This window comes from Leptodactylus fuscus, chromosome 2 (assembly GCF_031893055.1).
Source record: "Leptodactylus fuscus isolate aLepFus1 chromosome 2, aLepFus1.hap2, whole genome shotgun sequence".
Lineage (NCBI taxonomy): Eukaryota > Metazoa > Chordata > Amphibia > Anura > Leptodactylidae > Leptodactylus > Leptodactylus fuscus.
Window position 1 is genome coordinate 211,243,210 of NC_134266.1, and position 22,725 is coordinate 211,265,934.

Below are 22,725 nucleotides of genomic sequence, written 5' to 3' on the forward strand. Positions count from 1 at the left end.
TAAGATGGATATTTCAGTGTATTCTTGACATATTTTGTATATACAATCTTACATTCCCACTAGTATTTTTTAACAAACCTTTCCCATTAACAATAACACTGTTTATGGATATATAAATAATAAAAAACCTACATTAAACCATTTACTGAACAGTTTCTGTGAAAGGTAATGGATTTACAGCTAATAAAAGCACTATAAAAACACTTAATACATAGCACAGTAGCAGCTCAAAAGATAAGGGTTAACAACCTTCAAAACTTTCAAGGTAACTTTATATAGAAATAGTCAGAATAACATTATAGTAGTAAAATGAAATTTATTTCTGTGTTAAGTCAAGTAATAACATTTACTCATGAACAGTAACCTCCTCACCTAATGTATCTGTACGTCTCTGGAACATTAATTTTATAGAACATTCAGCTACGTCTTTATCCACATACGGCACTGTCAAACAGAGAACGTTATGGCTTTGTATATGAGTGGGAATCACAATGTACAAATTATATAAAGCATTTTTGGAATTTAGTTTTGTTTTCTAGCTGTCCTCAACCATTATAAAGGAATGAATATCTTGTCCAGGAGCTAAAATAAATCTAGCTGCGACATATGTGATAAAATAGCCAAACAAGACAACACTCACCTGTTAAATCCCCGCTGCTCTAGCATTGATGGTCTTATGCCAGAAGTCTTTGCTCACGTGGCAGCAAGGATGATTTGCCACACCAGCCATCGCTGTCATCAGGCACAGACTAAAAGTGGACAATTGAAGTATCAGTGCTGAAGCAGGAGCAGATGTTATGGGCAGATATTGTGTTTTTTTTTTATTTTATTTTATCACATTCTCATATATGCCCCAGTAGGCCTTGGGGGGCATATGTGTAATAAATATATCTCTGGAATTGTTGAATCTATGTGGAATATTCCAGCAAATTATTCTGTGCCCTTTGTTTGAGCAATGATCTTCCGGGTTATACATGTCCCATGCATTCCATGTAACTCTTTTCACTGATTCTGGTTAACTTTCCTGGCTACACTATGATAATGATTATTAGTCCTGTTTTGTTCCTGTGTTCCATTCACACACAAGGGAAAAAAATTTATTAACCCACATATGCCAGTTTTTCAGAATAGATCTTTGATACATGGCCCTTTCTGTGCCTTATTTAATATTTTTCACAAAAGTAGGGGATGCCTTAACCCGATAAATTTACTATAATTCATGTCAGATAGCTGATGTGGATTATACTGTAAATTTACATCAATTCCTGACTGGCATTTTTTGCCATAGATTTCAATCCTCAATTATTAAGAGGCTGGAGCACCATAGTATAGTATGGTGTCAGATCCACAATAATTCCAGTATAATATGATTTTAGAATCTGAACCCATCCTTTTGGCTTAGTTTCCAAGACAGTTTAGACTCTGCATGTCAAGTTACCTTCCCAACAACTGTTCCATAAATACTATAAGAGTCACTAATATTTTAAAGACCCCCCCGTATGTCTTTGGCATGTGAGAGTACCCAGAGTAAACCCACAGAGAATATACAAACTCCTTGCAGATGTTGTCCTTGGTTGGATTCAAACCCAGGACTCCAGTGCTTCAAGTTTGCAGGGCTAAACACTGAGCCACTGTGCCATCTACAAAACTTGAAAGAACACCTGACCTGTCACAACAATACGTCTAAAGTTTTGACTGGTGGGGATCAGTATCTTGAGATTCCAATTGATTGTCGAAACAAAGGCTTAATAGTGCTCAGTTAAGATTCAGGGCTAGATTCAGCTAGACGCTAATATACATACACACCTTCAATCAAAAATGATATGAGACAGTCTCCTTAAAACAATTATTTATTTCAAGTATTAAAAGAAAAATATTCAGTATTCACTATAGACCAAAAATACTTTCAAGAAATATTGGCACTGTGCAGACATTTGAGATAGAGTGAGAATTTTTTTGGGAAAAAATGAATTGTGAAATATCAATAGTAATAATAATAGATAAAATCACTTGTACAGTACTGAAGTGCCATGAAAGGCTGGCGCTACATACAAACTAATGTAGCGTCACCGTTGCATAAAAACAGATCACTGCAATTCAATAGACTGCGGCGTCAGAACATTCCATATGATTTTGGACAAAACAGGAAACCTCAGAATGCAGGAAATATTAATCACTCATCTCCATGGAACAATGATAACGGTGGATAAGACTTATGGTATAAAGTATACAACAGTCAGACAATTGGTTAAATGTGTGGGAAAATATTTCATATTACTTTAACCTTCCCCAAACACCCACACGGTATAATTCACTATTAGTGCCACCACCACCACCACCACCCACAGTTTAATTCTCTTTAGAGCCCCCATTGACAATAACAGCTTCTGGGAGAAATATTCATATCTTGACCACTGGCTACAATAGCGGCAGCAGGGATTGCCAATCTTCTCTGCTGCCCGCACAAGAGAAGGCATGTGAAGGCAATACGACGATTACCGATCCCTGCTACCATTATGTAAGGTACCGGGGCTTGAGGGACAGCGGTCAGGAGATGAATGTTTCTCCTCACCTTTGTGACTTTAAATGAAAGGGAGGAAGGGGTGTGGACAACTGGCATCCACAGTCCGAATATTACTGGTGTATAAATATATTGCAATCCTACAGACTAATAACTTGATACTTTAAGGAGGTAGTAACATTTATGTTATCAAACAAATACAAAAGATTACCACCCACTTGGAGAATAATATAAGCTTCCTGGGGCTGCATCTTTAGAACAGGTGGACAGATAAAAAAAAACAAAACAAGAAACATAAAACCCAAATTGTTCAGGATCATAGTGAGAACCATGTGATGCATGGCATTAAGTACTTTGTACCTGGTGACAGATCCTCTTTAACCTTGTGTATACAATAACCTGAGACCATATAAAATGATTGACACCATTAGTCACTTATTCTTCAACGGAAAGCATTGTAAAGGATTCAGGATTTTCTGTTCCGTACTTCCTCATAGAATATGTTTTTGAAACCAAGTTTCTTTCGTTGTATGTGGACATTTCTTCTCGAGTGAACTCTAAGCCTTGAAAATAAGAAAATAGTTGTGTATTTACTCATTGTGCACAGATCCCATATAATAAGCATTAAAGGGATTCTACCTCTAAAACACTTTTTTTTCTAGTTACCACGTCGGAATAGCCTTTAAAAAGGCTATTCGTCTCTTACCTGTGGAAGTGCTCTCCGCCGCGCCGTTTGTTCAAAATACCGGTTTGTACCGGTATGCTAATGAGTTCTCTCGCAGCGATGGGGGCGTCCTCATCACAGGAGCAGCGATGGGGGCGTCCCCATTGCAGCTCGAAAACTGACCGCAGCGCCGCCTCTCTGATCTTCGGTGTCCTCCCCTTGCTTCTTCAGCGTACTGTCGGACGCCTGCGCAGTACGCTCTGTTCGACGAAGATTGCCGAACGTACTGCGCATGCGCGATATTGCGGTCCCAGCCATAGTGCGGGCACCGCACTTTCGCGCATGCGCAGTACATTCGGCAATCTTCACCGAACAGAGAGCATACTGCACAGGCGTCCGACAGACGCTGAAGAGGCAAGGGGAGGACACCGAAGACCGGAGAGGCGGCGCTGCGGTGAGTTTTCGAGCTGCAATGGGGATGCCCCCATCGCTGCTCCTGCGATGGGGACGCCCCCATCGCTGCGAGAGAACTCATTAGCATACCGGTACAAACCGGTATTTTGAACGAACGGCGCGGCGGAGAGCACTTCCACAGGTAAGAGACGAATAGCCTTTTTAAAGGCTATTCCGACGTGGTAACTAGAAAAAAAAGTGTTTTAGTGGTAGAATCCCTTTAAAACTGGAGATGTATTTTATAGATCTAGCGGATGGGACAGAAATGATATCCATAGAAATATTTTACAGGTTTTCACATGGAATCAATTTGTAGGTAAATGCCTAATGTGAGTAATGGATAGACCTGTCCATGAATGGATGAACCTCTCGTGTACTCAACACAGGCTAGGATGGCTAGACAGAAAAGCGTCGACCTATTTCTAAGCAAGTTGCACGCAGTTTCATAGTTTTCTTATGGGACACCTTTTCGTTGACTATTATTACAATAAAGATCTAATGGCAGAATGTAATGGAGGGCTCAAGTGCCACAAGCACTAGGTAAGCATGAGTAAGTAGAAGTGCCTGCATAGGGGACATCTTACTGTGTGACAATATGGCTATCAGCAGCTCCACTTTCATGTTCCTACGTTGTTCACAGAGATGCTAAACAGTAAGGCCTTATTAATACATCAACATATCACGTACAAGTGGTGTCTATATTTTTCACTAACACCTTACATACCCATTCATTTCAATGTGTTTATTCAGTGACACTGATGCATCACATACACATCACATAAATGAAAGTCTTTGGGTCCGGGAAAAAAACCAAAACACAGATGACATAAAAAATACATAAAATGAATTTAAAAAAAGCTTATATGCCTTTCATAGATGGGAAAAGTGGATCAACCATGGACCGATGAGCAAGGTGGAGTGCTGTCCATGAATATCACAGACCTCACATCCGAGAACGTGTGACTGAGGCCTAAGATTTATTAAGTGGAGTGTAACGAAAGACCCTAGCTGTATATATATGTCAGTGGAATTTCATTGTTGATTTTATATGTAGTAAATGTGATTCTGTATCAGCCCTGCAAACTGCCCAGTGTGATCTTTATGGCAGGATGGGGACAGAGAATGGAACAAGTGCAGACTGCGAATTTTGTCTCCGGGGACAGATAAACATCTCAGATCTGAACAACCCCAACCCCATGAAGGGGAGTGAATTAATAATAATAGCTTGGTAAAAAAAAACTTGCCATGTGTGACAAATATACTCCATATAATATACTCCATATATACCTCCTTACCCATACTGTATATCTTCAAATAAATATATTAGTTTATATACTAGAATATGTAAAATAGTTCCCTATGATGTCGGTGGCCAGGGAGGCCCAGTGATCATAAAGTGATAGCATAATATAGGGCTATACCATTCCTTTATGAGATGGAAGAACCCTTTAACTGCATGAATTATAGAGGCACCTGTTCAAAAACAGCATATAAGCATAGATATCAGCTAGTTATTGTTAATGTAAGCAGGAGCAGATTATAATATGTGTGAAATATGTGGTTACTTGGTGTCTAGCGGCAGCTACACATTTCTGAAATTATAATCTGACCATGTAATCAAATATATTGGCACCTGCAAATACAGCTAATTACTGTGCATGGGAATCTACTGGAGGAGAGAATGTGTTGGGCAAAGTTTTCATAATTCGTCTTGTGAAAATTTGTGAGGTTCACCTGGCAGTTTCGTTTGGACTGTCAGGTCTGTGGGTCATGGTGTAATAAGGCACAGACTAAAGCGTTGCTATGTAGTGTGATACACATGACAATCGTAGGCCTCAGCGGTCCCTGAAGTCATACAATGGATCCCAGAAGAAGTGAGTATGGAGGTGTGGTGGTGGCTATACTGTCCACTATAGGACATTATAATGCGTAGCGACACTATGGGATATTATACTGCGTGGGCGCCACTATGGCACATTATACTATATGGAGGGGCCACTATGGGACATTATTCTGAATGGAGGGCAGCTACGGGACATTATACTGCATGGAGGGGCCACTATGTGAAATTATGCTGTGTGTGGGTTGCTAGGGGACATCATACTGTGTAAAGGGCCGCTATGGGACATTATTCTGTCACAGGGATCTTTGGCATGGAGGCAGAACCTGCCTGGGACCCATGGTATCCTTCATCAGCTTCCAATTGTGAGACATGAATAGGAATGAGAGTAATGCTTTACATGTCTACTAATGGACACTAGAGAGCACTATTATTTTTTAAGGTACTAGGGAGCCTCTGGACTGGACTAGAGGTCCAAAGGATTTACTGATTTTCATGAATTTCTATAATTGAGTAATTTTGGATTGAGGGTGTTATCCAGAACAATGACATTGATTGCTGTGCCCTATCCACTACATACCACGCACAGCAGCATTTATTGTGTAGTGGCTGTGCTTGTTATTGCAGTTCAACCCCATTCCTTTGGCTGGGACTGAACTGTAGCATGGTCAGATGACCAATGGACATGATGTCACTGGTCTGAAAAGAGTGGAACTCAATATCATAGTCCAGCACAATCCCTTTAATTCACATATTTTATATATTTTGGATGTCATGGTGCATGGCATTAGCCAAGAGCAGCAAAAACCAGTTTAATGGAACACTTTATAATTTCAATTGTACATAAGCCATATATAGTTGACTGTGTTGGACAGAAGAAATAAAGATACGTCTTATGGCCTCCTATTTATTACAATAAAAATAAATCAAAATAATAATCACATTTAAAAAATAAAATTAAAACAATATGACATATAGTGAAGAAAGAGAACTAGAATCTTAATTTGAATCTTACCCATGCATTTGACTCTCCTGAATATCCGTGTTGACTAGTGTTTTGTCTTTGAAGTCTATCCAGGAACGCGTTGTTTGCTCTTTAAGATACAAGAGCATAATGCCATGAGACACTTTAAAGTATCATTTTGTCATGCTAAATACTAAGCACTTACCTGGCTTGTGGTGACAGCAGGATCCGAATATAAGAGAGGATGCTACACATATACAGCTAAATGCTGAGCACGGATAAGCACTTGGCAGCAGGAGGAATACATTTTATTTAACCACTTCATGACTGGGCCATTTTCCCTACTTCATGATTGGGCACATTATTTTGGTTTTAATACTGCTATGCACAATTTAAGGTTATAAACTTTTTGGCTTAATTTTTTTCTACATGTTAATTTATTTACATACTATGCTCCTCTATAAAATCATAATTGTGGGGCATTGTAACATTATATTGTTTTTGGTTTGTTGATATTCCTTTTAATTGGGGCTGGAACATTAGCCCCAGTTACTGGAGGAATATAGCTTTCATGAATACACAGCTCATGTAGTTCCTCACCAATGGCAATGACATGACCACTGGACTGGGAAGAAGGAGCAAAATTGCAGGTTGTTTAGCCATATACATAGTGCTCTTTCAGGGTAGAGATGATAATGAACCATCCCTGGCTTCTCTTCTGGGAGTCAGGGCATCATTAACAGTTGGCAACCCACCCCTGCAGCTGCATGATCTTATGCAATTGATATCTCTGCAATGATATGCCATTAAATCTTTACAGAGTTATATGATGGCAGACAGAAAGTACAATATTGTGCAAAAGTTTTAGGCATCTCGGGATGAAATGTTGCAAGAAAGGCTTTATCTAGTGAGCCCAGGCAGCAAAACGGACAGGTGTAGGAACTGTTCTGCCCTGGAGTCACTGCAGAATAGATGGGTCTGTGATAATACATGGACATGAGTAAGGTGCGATACAGACAAATGGGTCAGTGTGCTAGCCAAGAAGAACATGACTAGCACATAGACAAGGCACATAGTCGTGTGCATAGATCCTAAGAATGCTTTCTGAATTGGAAGTGTTAATAGTTTATTTCTGTTAAAAAAAAATAAGAATGACCATAAGAGAAATTTAAATCAAATTAATGTTTGGTTTGAACAGCCTTTAAAAAATGAGTCCTGGAATGATGATATGGTCCTCACAGAGCCCTGGTCTTAACACAATTAAGTCTGTCTGGGACTACAACAAAAGACAGAAGGATTTGAGCAAGCCTACATCCACAGAACATCTGTAGTTAGTTCTCCAAGAGTTTGGAGCAACCTCCCTGCTGAGTCCGTACAAAAAGTGTATGTAAGTGTATCTAGTATAATTAATGCTGTTTTGAAGGCAAAGGGCAGTCAGACCAAATACTGATGTGATTTAGATTTCTCTTTTCAAGGGATTCTATCATTAGAATCCCGTTTTAAGTTAAACCCATGTAGGAATAGCCTTAAGAAAGGCTATTCTTCCCCTACCTTTAGATGTCTTTTCCGCACTGCCATTCCTTAGATATTCAAAAAACAAATTGTCCAGCTCACCCTTAATCTTGATATGGTGTAATTCCTGGGCTGCACGGATGTGGGTGGACTCCAATCCACATTAATTCAGCACATAGTAGTAGAAGGATCCAGCGTCACCAGGTAAGTAAAATATAACTTTTATTTTTCCATTTAAAATTTACAGCATTCCAGCTAGATGGTGAACATACACGTATGGAGATCACAGCTACGCCTTTCGGGACCTTCTTTGTCCCTTCGTCATGGCATATCATGGCTCCATACGTGCAAGTTCACCATCTAGCTGGAATGCTGTAAATTTTAAATGGAAAAATAAAAGTTATATTTTACTTACCTGGTGAAGCTGGATCCTTCTACATTCCTTAGATATCCCGGTTTTCATCCTTATGCTCATTAGTTATCTTGCAGCATTGGGGGTGGTCTCCAGCATTCAAACAGCACTGGGGGAATGAAAACTATCCAGCGCCACCTTCTTCTTGTTCCACTCTTCCGCCTCTTCTTCCTTGTCCAGTTATGTCTTCTTCAAAAAGCGCTGACTATGCATGTCTGTCGCCATTTTCCTGTGTCCAAATGGGAGAGGCCACAGGAAAATGGCCGAAAGACATGTGCAGTGGGTGCAGTTGGCCATTTTCCTGTGGCCGAACAGGAAAGAAGAGGTGGAGGCAGCGAACAAGAAGAAAACGGCACTGTTTGAGCGTGGGGGACCGCCCCCAGTCCTGAGAGAAATCTAATTAGTATACGGATGAAAACTGGGATATCTAAGGAACACAAATGCAAAAGTTGAGGGTACGGGAAAAGAGGGGAAAATCACAGCCCACTTACTCTATTTGTATGATGGTGGAAAAACTCCTCCTGTGCAGTCTTCATAAGTCGTCACGGATGCCCGGTATCAAACCTCCATCGGTGTGAGTAGTGGCAAGTATACAAACGGTATCCAGCACCAAACGTGACATTTTTTTCTTAAAACTTAGGCTGAGGCTACGACTAAGAGGATCATTTATCCTCGAAACGCGTCAGTTGAACAGATCCTGATATGTTTTTTGTACCATCAGAAGGATATAATGATGTATGGTTTTAAAGCTCGCAAATAAAAGCTAAGTTTTAAGAAAAAAAACGTCACGTTTGGTGCTGGATACCGTTTGTATACATATCTAAGGAACGGCGGCTTGGAGAAGACATCTAAAGGTAGGGTAAGAATAGTCTTTCTTAAGGCTATTCCTACGTGGGTTTAGCTTAAAATGGGATTTTAATGATAGAATCCCTTTAACGTTTCTATTTTTGAAAGTATTCTTATTTTTCACCATTTTTCCACATCTACCTAAAAATTTTGCACGGTAATGTATATAGTCAATGGACAGTCAACAAGAGATTAAAATGCTGTAAATATATATTCTATTTTAATATATTCTCTTTTGTTGCTGTAGTACTGGATTCTCAGCATATTAGTAGGGAGCTGTCCAATTTCCACAAATAAATTTTATTGTTTGCATAATAAAAATTTGTACAATTTTCTCCTGATGGTTTTCCAGAACTCTGCTTGCATTCATTCATTTTATTAACTTCCACTAGATGAAAATTAGTCCATGGTCATGTGATGAAGATACAGGTGCACAGCTCGTTATGAGAAAAATATCTGATTATGGTGCTGTGACTGTAACGACCTGTGCACCGCTGTACATCACATGACCATGGACTCATTTTTATCCAGTGGAAGTAAACAAAGAACGACAACATGCAGAGAAGACTGTGAGGAACTGATACAGAAAGTATATTTTACATCAGGATGCAAACTTGTACTCCAAGTGCGCACATGGCATACTACTACTACTGTATGTAGTAACAGGTATGAACCCACAAAAGTGCATTATACCTCCTTCGTTCCTCTTCTAGAGTTAGCGTTCTTTCCTCTTCACGTTGCTTGAGCCCCTCAGCCTAGAAAAACAAAACATTTTCTTATTAAACTAATGCTAGTGTAATAATCCCAAATGTAAAATCACAATTCTGTTTGTCAATGACGTTGTTCAATATTCCTCTAGCCTAGGTGAGTCTTGATGAAAAGTCTTAATACAAGCCTCCTATCACTATCTTAAATGCTTTCTTAATGTCTGTGTGATATATTATGAAAAGTTGTAGCTTGGTGTCATGTATAATATAGAAATTCTAGTACTGTATGTGATGTTGCTATGCTATGAAAGCATTTACTATACGTTGCCTTTTGGCCTGCACTGTGTATCAGTAAATCAGTAAACCTACTAACGTTTATATTGGTAAAATAAGCATGTTTAAGTCATCCCCTGGACTGTCCCCAAACCAACAAGGACTACCTACAAATGTGGGAACTACAGTATATATTATGTGGGAACATCCACTTTTTGGCAGGGTTTGTAAACAACACTCGCTATATGAACTGGAATATGAACAAATTTCCTAGTGTTGTTTCTGAAAATACAGTATATTGTATGTATGGCTACATGGGGTCTAAAGGTCTATCTGTAAGATAAGAAGACTTCAGCAATATAGGTAGCACATTATAGGTATAAGATGCTGCTGCCAAGAACTTCAAGTTACGCCTTTAACGTAATCTCTAAAATAAATAATATATACATTTTTATAAGATTTCATAGAATTTATAGGCATCGCCTAACTCTTATTATATAGATCTATCCGCAAAATAGGTCACCAATAAGAAATAAGTGGGGTCCGACACTTATACTGATACACGGTACTGATTGAAGGGGCTGTGGCAAGTGTATACCGTATTTTTCGGACTATAAGACGCACTGGACTATAAGACGCACCTAGGTTTTAGAGGAGGAAAATAGGGAAAAAAAATTTTGAAGCAAAAACTGTTATGTCAGTCCAGGTAGCTGCAACGGGGCTAAGGAATAGCAGTAGGGAATCTCGCCCTGCACTACTCCCACTAGCTATCCCGGTCCCTGCCTCACGGGTGTGGGTCGGCTGTACTCAGGCTAAGCCTGACCCCGACAGCTCCTCTCTCACTGATTCCGTGGGCCTAGAGGGAAGTGGGAGAAGGAATGCCTTATAAGACCTCTAGGGACTGGAGACTAAAGGGGGTCACCCCTAACGAACAAGTGAAGCTGCCACTGACAGGGACTGACAAGGGTGTGCGCTGACTAACAACACAAGCAGCACACAGGAAAAATGTGGGAAAGGATTCCCCCAAACCAATATGGGAAGGAACCTTACACTAGGAAACAAACACAGGGAAACTGAGTAGAAATCAAAGGATAAGGCAATTCACTCACACAGTCAATTATACACAGAGGAAGGATTGGTGAACACAGAAGGGAAAACTCACACACCAACTAGTTCACCCAAACCTCCCAAAAATCAACCACGGAACTTCCTCTATCCCAGAACACCACCTACTCCTCCTGCTAAGGCCTAGCTCTGTAAAAGCGACACTCAGCACAGAACCATGGGAGGCATGGGTTTAAATACAGAGTAGAGACCACTCCTCCCAGGTGCAAATGGGAGGACAGACTAATCAACCAGGAGATAAAGCTGCCTACCAGCAGTGCGCGCGTGCAAGTCAGAAGGTGTGCACCAATACCCACGACAGGACAACCCCGCAGCGCCAGGATGCCACCCCAGACACTGCGCAGCCAAAAACTCCCCAGGTAAGAAAAATAGAAAGTAAAGAACCTAAATACTCCTAACAAAAACTGGTAAAATATTTAATATATGGGAGTTGTAGTTTTGCAACAGCTGCAAGGCCACATTGACAGGTGACCCTGCAGCTGTACGGGGATGCATAGAGCGTTTTTTTTTGCGGGGCCAGCTGTACTTTTTAGTTATACCATTTTGGGGGATATCTATTGCTTAGATCACCTTGTATTGAAAAAAAAACAGGAGGTGATTTAGAACTTTTATTTATTTCATATTTTTAAAGCTTTTTTTTTATTTTTATTTTTTTTTACTATTTTATTCCCCCCCGGGGGCTTGAACCTGCGGTCACTTGATCGCAAGTCCCATAGACGGCAATACAACTGTATTGCCGTCTATGGGACATTCTGTGTATTAGTATTACGGCTGGTCAAAGAGACCAGCCGCAATACTAATATATAGCAGTGACAGACCCGGGAGCCTCATTAGGCTCCCGGCTGTCACCCGGACAGGTCGGCTCCTGCGATATCGCCGCGCAGGAGCCGGCCTGCAACTTTACAGGTACGGGGCCGGTGGGGACCGGCCCCGGGGAGAAGGGGCCACCGATACTGACCCGGCATCCGCTGTACTAGAGGCAGATGCCGGGGAGGGATAGACGCCGGGGCCTGAGACATCGCTACGATCCTCTGCCCTGCATGAAGCCAGCAGCGGGGGGACGGAGGAGCCCCTGCCGCTGCTGGCTTCATGCAGGGCAGAGGAGCGCAGCGATGTCTCAGGCCCCGGCACCTGTAATGGCGTCTATCACTTGCCGGCTTCCGCCTCTCTATTACAGCGGATGCCAGGTGCCACCTTCAGACTATAAGACGCACCCTTCTTTTCCCCCAAAATTTTAGGGAAAAAAAGTGCGTCTTATAGTCCGAAAAATACGGTAAGTGTTAACACCTGTTCACTATTTACATCTGCAGTTATCAAGTTGTTGAAGGCTATGGATTCTTTTAATGCATACCAGAACCAAACTTATTAAAATTTGGAGCATAGAAAAGGCAAAATGCATACAAAAAGTCCATAAGTCCATGGTCTATGTCATATGCAAACGCATTGTGACTGGCCAGTGAGTTGTGGTTAGGACCGGGGATATTGAATAGCTCCTGAGTTTGGATAAACAGATGTCCAACCTGTCAAGCTATAAAACTAGGCTTATGTGTCGTGACACTCGTTGCAAGAGATAACTCCCAATGCTGATTTCTGAAACACCCTCATGACCCAAAAGGTTCTTAGCCAGTTCAAAGGATTTTATATTCTCTAAAAGACCTAACTATATAAATGTCAACAGTATGCAGTCAAGTTTTCTTTATATTACATCGTTGTTGAATTCATGGGGCTAATCCTTGGACAAAGTTGTTGCAGTTCTGGTGCACATTCTCAGAAAATCTGTATTAGAGATCAGAAGATATAGCCTTAGGACCAAGCACATGGGGACATCCTGGCCAGAAAATACAATCCATAGTCCATACATTGGCTGGATTTCATGGCCTGAATCCAGGCAGGAGAGCAGGACAAAAATCATAGTGACTTTTGATGCTGGGACTCACTGTCTCGTTCTATATACAGTACAGAGCAGTAACACCAAGGGCAGGAAGGGACTCCTAGGATCATAGGTCACTATGATTCAAGGAGTCCTTGTGTCTCACTAGTATCAGACAGGGAAATCAGGCTGATGTACGGATCAAATTCTCTAGCTGTGTGCCTGGGGCCTAGAATTAACCTTAAAGGCAGCGATTGTTTATTGAAAATCAACTTATCAAGTGATAAACAGTTTTAGACATTATATAATTTTACAATCCAGTCCTAGTTTAAGCCAGCTATTATGTTGGTTTGAGTCCGTGAGATGAATCATAGTATCAGGGAACAGGAGCTCAATGGTAGACTGGAGAGTTCATAGCGAATTGAGTTCAAGCTATTAACGTTAACATTCAAAGCGATCCACTATCTGGCCCCTCCATATATCTCTGAACTAATCTCCCGCTACCTGCCCACATGTAACCTCAGATCCTCCAACGACCTCCTACTCCGCTCTGCTCTCATCTGCTCCTCACACAACCGCCTCCAAGATTTCTCCCGTGCATCCCCCATACTCTGGAACTCCTTACCAAGACACACAAGACTGATCCCCACAATCACAGGATTCAAGAAGGCCCTGAAGACTCACTTATTCAGGAAGGCCTACAACCTCCAATAACACCATCACCACACCGCCATCAGTACAGTCTGTCCCCTCTCCTTCTGTCTCTACCCCCTTCCCTCATAGATTGTAAGCCCTCGCAGGCAGGGCCCTCTGCCCCGCTGTGCCAGTCGGTCACTGTTAGTATTATATCTATATATTATATCTGTATATTTTGTGTACTCTATGTAACCCCCAAATGTAAAGCACCATGGAATTAATGGTGCTATATAAATAAACAATAATAATAATAACAACATTTCAATGTAATGTTATGCAAGTTCAAAATGGCCCCTTTCATTACTGACAATTGTGTATGTAGGGGGCAGTGGGCTCATAAGACATATTAGAAGTGAAATACCCTAGTGGTTTAAGTTGTGGAATGTGGCTTTAATTTTCAGTTAGTGACACTTTAATGCAGCAGTAATTGTACCTCTTTCGCCTTTAGGCCAGGGGGCCCCATGTAATGAAAACACTATGATTTGGCCATGGTGGAAATGCCATGGCAAAAATCGTGGCAGTTTACAGTACCTGCAAAATGGATGGGATTCTGGCTAATCCCATCCACACATTGCAAAAAAAAATATCTGCAGTGGAAATGCTAAAATTTAATAAACCGTTGTGGTTTTTTTGTAATTCACAGCATGTCACTTACACCTACAAACACACTGGCCTTTACCATAAGGACCCGTTCACACGGGGCAAGAGGGGGCGGGTTTTGGGGTGGAATCCACGTCATAATCCGCCCCCTCACAATAGCATGTTGCCGCTCATGGAAAAAAGAAGCGAGCTGCCCTTTCTTCAGGCGGATTCCGCAGCTGATTCAGCCGTGGAGTCCGCCTCGCGGCAGCACACTGCAGACTAGGCCCATTCATTTGGGCCTTCACCAGACTGTTGGAAGTCGCAGCAGGTGGATTTTGGCCATATTCTGACGTGGCTTCCCGCATCAGAATCAGGACCAAAATCCGCCATCCGCGCCCCGTGTGAACGGGGCCATAAAGGTATAATAGGGACAGAAAGACCACAAAGAAAAACTGTGGACTTTGTGTGAAAAGCGATGTGGAAAAAACATGATTTGTCTCTGCCAAGGTCTTTTCCTCAGAGTGCTTGCGCTGTGGCTTGCTATGTGAGGCCTTAACCTTACACAGTATGGTAGTGCTTAAAATAGCACAACTCTTTACTTCTATTAACTTTCATAAAGTTGATGCCAGGTACATGTGTGCGTTGCCAGAACACTGTGGCGCATGCATCAGAATAAAATCTAATATCATTAGTTTATGAACTACAGTTAAAAACTTCACGGCGTTCTGAAAATAGCCAGAGGATTATCTGAAGTTGATGAAACACCAGGAAGAATAAAAGGTGATTTAACAAATGTGGAAGCCAGTCATTGGGATGATTAGGGTAATGCAAAAGAGAAAAATGGTTTGAAGGGAACATAAAAGATACATCACAGGAGAGGAGAATGATTGATGCAATGAGGAAAAAAACCTTGTGAGAAGAGCCTTAATGCAATATTAAGCAGAGAAAAAACTCCTGTGTCTTTCTGGAACAAGGATGGTAAATGTGAGCAGCTGACAGAAGTTAATGCAATAACACTGTGGCGACAGATTTATAAATGCTTAGGAAAATAAAGGTTAGCTAACAAAACTAATCAATTTTATGTGTCAGCTGCCGGGGATTTATGTTAGAATTTCAATATACATGTCATACCGGTTGTATACCAAAATCAAAAACGCCCGACAGGGTCAGGTTACTAGGCTGAGTAATGGCTAGTGGAAAAACACAAGATGCATTCCCTAGATCTACTGCTAGTGATATTTACAAGATTAAATGGTGGACGTACATTGTTTAATAGAGAGCAAATTTCTATGCAATAAAAACCTTAGCAAAAGGATATTTCAAGTTACTGTCTCCATTATTAAATGTCATGGATCCATGGTGGGGTTTCTTTTACATGGTCACACCATTTCCAGTTATACATACTTTTACGTACTAGTGAAATGGTCATGTGACGTGTGTAATGGCTGTCACATGGCCGTGTTTAGAACATATTGATTTTAACATGTCCTGTCTGTTTTCATGAATCCCCCAATGAAGACCTAGATTCAAGTCTATAAGAGATCCAGTAAAATAGACACTCCATGCAAAACGGCTGTGATAAAATGTGTATTTTTCCTTCCCTGTTTTTCTGTGTGTCTATATGTAGCTTTGATTCAGCATTGTGACATCAGCATGCCCAGTAATTGGGCCTCAGAGGTGATGCTAAAGTGTGTAACGTCATCCAGAAGTCAGAAGAAGACGTCATGGGACTGCCAGAGAGTTAGGAAATAGCTGTTTGCTATTATCACTCACCTTCCCTGGGCCTCAACTTTTTATATATATCTGAGGAAGCCCCATTGTATACATTTCCATCCACTGTTCACTTGGACAGATGAAAAAGCGTTGTGTGCCATTCTTTTCTGTCCGTTAAATTATTTAACTTAAATACAATAGATTATGATGTCAAGGAAGTAATACACCCCTGACATCTGTTTTACTAACGGACATCTATGGGGATATAGAGTTTTAACGTGTTTTAAAACTATTTTTTCTATGTCAAAACATTCCCGCTCAATGGAAATAAACACCTTAGAGACAATGGAGATCTGCAGCAAGTGTGATATTTTGATGATCAGAACGGTCATATCACTGATAAATCCCCTGTATTAGTGAAGTGCATTCACAGCTTGGCTGACATGTTCTGTAACACGCAATATTCTGTTGGTGTAATCCATATAAAAATAACTTTTATCTGATATACTAATGAGTTTGTTTGGAATCAAGATGCAAGAGCTAGCACCAAAGGTGAAGCTCTCAATGTCTATCTCCTGGCCCTTCCACTCTATTGAATATCTCCCACCATGCTCACAGACAGGGAACATCCATCAGAGCAGAGGGGTATTGGAAGACCACCACAGAAGACCACCTCATGAGAAGACCTGTGAGGCAATGATAGCAGTTTGGTGAAATGGAGCTCACAGGATCCCTTTAAGCTGAGGACCCAAGTTGGGGAAACGCAGCTTTATTTGTTGCATATTTTATTGCCTTTTTTGAGCCAAATCTATGAGTGGATTGACCAGAAGGTAGAAGTATATATAGAACTTACTATATATTTCCCATCCCTTTTATAGCCATTCTTGGCTTTGGCTCAAAAAAATGCAAAAAAAATCTGCAAGAAAAAAGCTGCATTTCCGCAATGTGGGTCCTTAGCCTTAAAGGGCTTTTCAGTGATAAGAAAAAGTTAAATTTTTCATAATTCTTTTTAACACAGCGTGTATTGAGCTTTCCATGTAATGCTTTTATTTTCACATACCTTTTGACGTTGATTATCTTTCATCTCTTTCAGTTTTTTTTCCTCTTCTTCCTTTTGCTGTTGTCTATAAGTGTGCCAATTGGACTGTAATATATATCATAAAGATACTAGTAACTATACACTATACACTATGCTTTTCACAATAACAAGATTCTGAGAAACTGAATTGATTGTCAGAAATTCCTGATAATCCTGCAAAAGGCTCCAAGACATTGACCAGTGACCAAAATTTATGTGATCCTGCAAGTACTGCACTAAGATCATGATCTTCTGTAAAGTGACACTATCTAAAATCAATAAAGCTCAGAAGAGTTATCAGATTTTGTATGCTTTATTCTCATGAAGAATCAACATCAGCTTGTGTAGGATTGTAGTTTATTACATTTTTAGATGGTTTATTCCCATCCTTGATGGTACTTTATGACTTTGCTATGCTTGTCTTGCTTTGGATTTGAAAAGGTCATGGTGCAAGGTCCAGCACATTAAAGTATTGTCACTTGACATTGTTATGGCATATACTGTATGCCATGCTCTTCTAAACTGATTTTAATCTGGAGACCGGGAGACGAAATGACGTCACATGAGCTGTTGTATTTGCTTCTTAGAGTCCAAAGGGGCTCCCAAAAGTGCCCAATCCAGCTGCTTACACCCACTCACAGCCTCTATATATAACATCTACATCACAGTAGATGATGTATTGGTAGATAGGGTTAAGACTAAAAAGGCTGTCTTACAAATGCCAAGGCCGATTCTAAAGATTGTACAATGGTCTAGCCAATTTGTCATTTAGGCTTGTTTTTGTCTATTCTAAAGATTGACCATCAGTGCCAATACTGGCAAATCTCTTTCATATAACATTTAATGTTTTTGCTTGTTATAAACATGTATCTTTTTGTAGAAATCTGGCTACTTTCATATTAAATAGGACCTTTCTGTTTGTCAGTGTCAAGAAAACATCAATAAATGTAATATGATTTGATGTTGTTACACAATAACATGAAAAATTCCACAGCAGGGGATCCAAATACATTTACAAAGAATAATGCCAGTCTGTACAATTTTCTTCAAAGGATTCTTTGAAGAATGAAGAAATGCACTAAAGTACAGATAAGACAGTTAAATTACAGAAAAAGTAAAACCAGAAAGGGATCAATCACATTTACAGATCAAATGTTTCAATCAAGAAACGTTCATCAATATCCCACCAATGCACTTTAAGATCATTTCAATAATGGAGATCAGCAGAAGAAAGAAATGACACTCAAAGTTAATAAATATTATATTAATAAAAATAATCTCACATTGGTGTAAAGTACATGTAGAATTGAATACCATAATGTGTTATATTCGTTACATAATGGACACATGAGTAATGCCCAGTAATGTGTTTCTAATCACAAAGACATGAACTAAAGATCATCCAACTAATGGGTGCAAAAAAAATCTGTTGAATGGCTAAAGGGTCAGTGTGGTAGCAGAATATGTGACAGCTTAATCCTCCCTATGATTAGAGATGAGCGAATAGTGAAATATTCAATATTTGATTCGAGTAGCCCCTCAATATTCGACTATTCGAACGAATATCAAATCCCATTATAGTCTATGGGGAAAAAATGTTCATTTCAAGGAAAACCACTATTCGCCTAAGGAGAGTCACCAAGTCCACTATGACACCCCAGGAAATGATGACAACACCTCGGGAATGCAACTGGGACAGCAGGGGAAGCATGTCTGGGGGCATCTAACACACCCAAGTCACAGTTTTACCCTTGGGTGAGTTGAGCCTTTAACCAGCAGAGATTTAGTTTTTGGCCCTTGGGGTGAGTTGAGCCTTGCACCAGCAGTTTCTTTGGCCCTTGGGGCGAGTTGAGCCTTGCACCAGCAGTGATTTGGGCCCTTGGGGTGAGTTGAGTCTTGCACCAGCAGTTTTTTTGGTCCTTGGGGTGAGTTGAGCCTTGCACCAGCAGTGTTTTGGGCCCTTGGGGTGAGTTGAGGCTTGCACCAGCAGTGTTTTGGGCCCTTGGGATGAGTTGAGTCTTGCACCAGCAGTGTTTTTGGCCCTTGGAGTGAGTTGCGCCTTCCTGAGGAAGCCAGATTTTGCCAAAACGCGTAGGGATGGTCCTTCTACATGTCATTTGTATTCTTGTGAGCGCTAAGCTGACTACTCTTAATCCTCAATATGACTTTAGATAATTAAGTGTATGGTCACTACTGGGCTCTATGACTTGCTTCTATGTCTGATACTTGTATGTGGTCTGATGTATTATACATGATTATTTCACAATATGAATCTTTCATAGCACGATATATATATATATTTTTTTGAGTGTCCCCTAATTTTCCATCCTTTATAACATATTCACCTTTGGGTGTATCCTTCATTGGTACTTGTTGTGTGCAGATTATACACCGACATTAGAACATTTTATGTGAAGGATATATAATCTATGTTTATTTTCTATAGGGACATCATATATTATTGATATAGGGTCGATATACTTTATATGACTTGACACTTACTTAAAATTGAATATTATGTAATTATGCACAGCGCTCTATGTCTTTTATTTCTGGTGTCATTTCTTGTGTTTTGGCAAATTCCATCTGCCCTGCTGTAATTATATGATTTTAATGGTAATTATTTACTGACTATTTAATAAATATTTGCAATTTTATCTAATTATCTAGTTGGACTATTGATTTATACTATTGGCTTGAACTTTTTCCATGATGCTTGTATGTTCTTTGTTAAGCCAAGAGAGTTTAATGTGAGGTACTATTGTACGGAGTGCTTAAGCAGGCAAATACCACATTCCCTGAGGCTCTTTGTCTTGATGGGCTACAATTTTCATATATCCTTAGGTCTAAGAATATTCAGCGTTGAAGGGTAAGTGTCCTTCTGTCACCACAATGCACTTTTTAGCTCATTCCTCCAGTACCATCACTCTCCTTTACTTCTTATGAGGTCCACACTATCAAGCTATTCCACCCATACTCCTTCTGAGTAATCTACCATCCCCCTAGCACACTGTACCAGTGCCTAGATCCCGTCACTTCATGGCTTCCCAATTTTAACATTCTGATTAATATCACCGTCTCCCCATTGCGTCTCAGCTTCTACTACTAACCATTTCTCTTGGATTTTCACAATGTATTACCTCTCTCATACACAAAGATGGTAATATCCTTGCTCTGGTCTTCTTTTGGTTCTGTTTAATCCCTGACTTTACCCATTTCTGACCACAACCTTCCTTCCATTACTATCAAAGTCTTTTTCCTGCTGCAAAACACTGCACTATCACACAGACAGGAATCTGCACACTATGAACACTCAGCACCCCTCAGTAACCCTAGAGTGCTCACTTGTCCCCATCTCTTCTCACTCCCATCCTAATATGGCCAACAAACACTACAATGAAACTTTCAAAACCACCCTAGATAAAGTAGCACCCTGACCCCCTGAACCTCCCAACAAAGAAGCCAGCAACCTTGGCACCCACCTCCAACATGTTTTTTTCCAGCGATACTCAACATGGGAGATCATTAAACGCATCTTCAGACTCCCTACACTTACAGTTTATGCTCAAAACCTATAACTCTGTACTTCACCTAGTCAAACAGGCCTATTTCACCACATTCATCTCTTCTCCATCTAGAAGTTACAAGCTGGTGACTGGCTGATACAGTATCACTTATTTATTAGAAAATGGCTGGACCATTGTACCGAACAGGCCCTCTTATCTCTTGTGTCACCCTATTTGCTCATCGATTGCAATCTCTTGCGAGCAAGGGTTGATATGTTTATACATTACATTGTATAAAATGGTCAGCACATTATATAATAACATTATTATTTAACTGCAGAATATATCTCAGATAATGTTCAGAAACAGTGTTCTTAAAAGTCATATGAAATGTCAGGCATACTTTAAAGGGGTTGTCCCATCACAAGGATCCTATCTATCCTGCTAGTTTATGTGGATTTTAGACTTTTCCTAAATACATTGCTTTATCAAAACTGCTTTGTTTGGCCGCTATCTTAATTTATTCACTTCATTGTTTACACTCCGTTTCTATGGCCCTTGGGATTATCTGCTCATTTGTCAAGTGATGTAGCTGCCTGCTCTCAGGGGGAGGGAGGGGCTAGGAGCAGCTCTGAGCTGTTTGTGTCTTTTAAGTAGCGGAGCTTCTCAGATAGGGGAGGTGAGAGCTTCGGGATTTCTGAGCTCTTATCAGTCGGTTTAATTGAATTTAGCTGATAAGGGCTGAGATAGGGAGTCCGTTACCTCTGTATGTAATGCAAACTGACTCAAATCCATCTCTGCTACATCAGCTTCACACTGTGGTAATTCATTTACAACCAACCCCGTGCACCTATGTGCTGAGAGAAGCAGGAAGTGAAGAGAGCGCAACAGCCTGCAGGTTAGTGTACAAGCGTCATGGGAATACCCCTTTAATCCATCTGTTGTATATGTTATTGTCTGGCTGTTTGGATTTATCATTATGTTGTTTATGAGAAGCGATACATTTGTGCCACTAATTTGTGCTTTTTATAGCCTTTGTCTTTGATAAATGTAAAGTACATCTACAGCTTGAAGTTGCCTGTGTTTTTCACCTTTTGGAGTGAGAAGCGATTATTGTGCACAATCCTGCTCAATGTTAGATGTAAATTTTTAACATGGCAATTTATGCCAAAAATAATCAGAATTAATGGAGGTCAAGTAAGAATACTTATATGAACACATTAGCAGCGTTTACTGCAAACTCTAAAATGATGGTAATTGCAGCAGCAGTAATGACCGGCACAAATAAATGCAAAAGATTTTATTACAGGCACTGGCTAAGTGTCCGATTTTTATGGGCTTTTTGTAAATTTACAGACAGTTGGCAAACCTGGTATTCGCATGTTCCTACAGCACCATTTCACTGCAGCATTTCCCATTTGACAACCTCAGTTACAAACTATTCACGTAATGCAGCCATGACATGGTTTTGCCATAATTTTACAAATTCCTAGCAGCCAAGGCATTTCAGAAATTTACTATAAAAACTTCTACAAGATCACATGTGAATAATTCCTTACTAAGTGCAAAGTGAGGTGTAACATCGTCTTTTTTCAGCTGATTTGTGCAAGTAAGGTTCAAGTGAAGGTGAGGCAGGGGCCCCACGAGACAGAAGTGCCGCGATTTGCCCGCAGCCGAAACGCGACATTTTACAGTACGGACAATGTGGATGGGATTCTAGCGAATCCCATACCCACTTTGCGGACACACTGCGATTTCCAAAACCGACGTGGCTTTGGAAAACACAGCATTTCAATTATACCTATGGAAACACGAGCGGCTTCCCCATAGGTATAATTGTCACAGAAAGTCCGTGGAGGAAAACTCTGCGAACTTTCTGTTTAAAGCACTGTGGAAAGAACCGCAATGCGTTGCCACCACGGTTTTTCCCACAACGCTTTATTGCTGCGGGATGTCCTGTGAG

General features: G+C 40.4%; 1 protein-coding gene across 2 annotated transcripts in view; it reads right to left on the reverse strand.

Annotated features, from left to right (window-relative positions):
- Positions 1-631: 631 nt before the first annotated feature.
- Positions 632-22,725, reverse strand: part of EPSTI1 (epithelial stromal interaction 1) — a 76,616-nt gene continuing 54,522 nt past the window's right edge. Inside the window, exons 11-15 of one of the 2 annotated variants that reach the window (XR_012715097.1) lie at positions 17,239-17,322; positions 9,906-9,967; positions 6,494-6,572; positions 2,882-3,084; positions 632-749 (exon numbers count right to left, since the gene is read on the reverse strand). Coding sequence is in view for 1 of the 2 variants with exons in the window: in XM_075265472.1 (XP_075121573.1) it covers positions 3,079-3,084; positions 6,494-6,572; positions 9,906-9,967; positions 17,239-17,322 (231 nt within the window). In the remaining variant the exon portion in view is untranslated. Of the gene's footprint in view, positions 750-1,924; positions 3,085-6,493; positions 6,573-9,905; positions 9,968-17,238; positions 17,323-22,725 lie in introns of those variants that run through there. The other variant, XM_075265472.1, reaches the window with a different exon arrangement.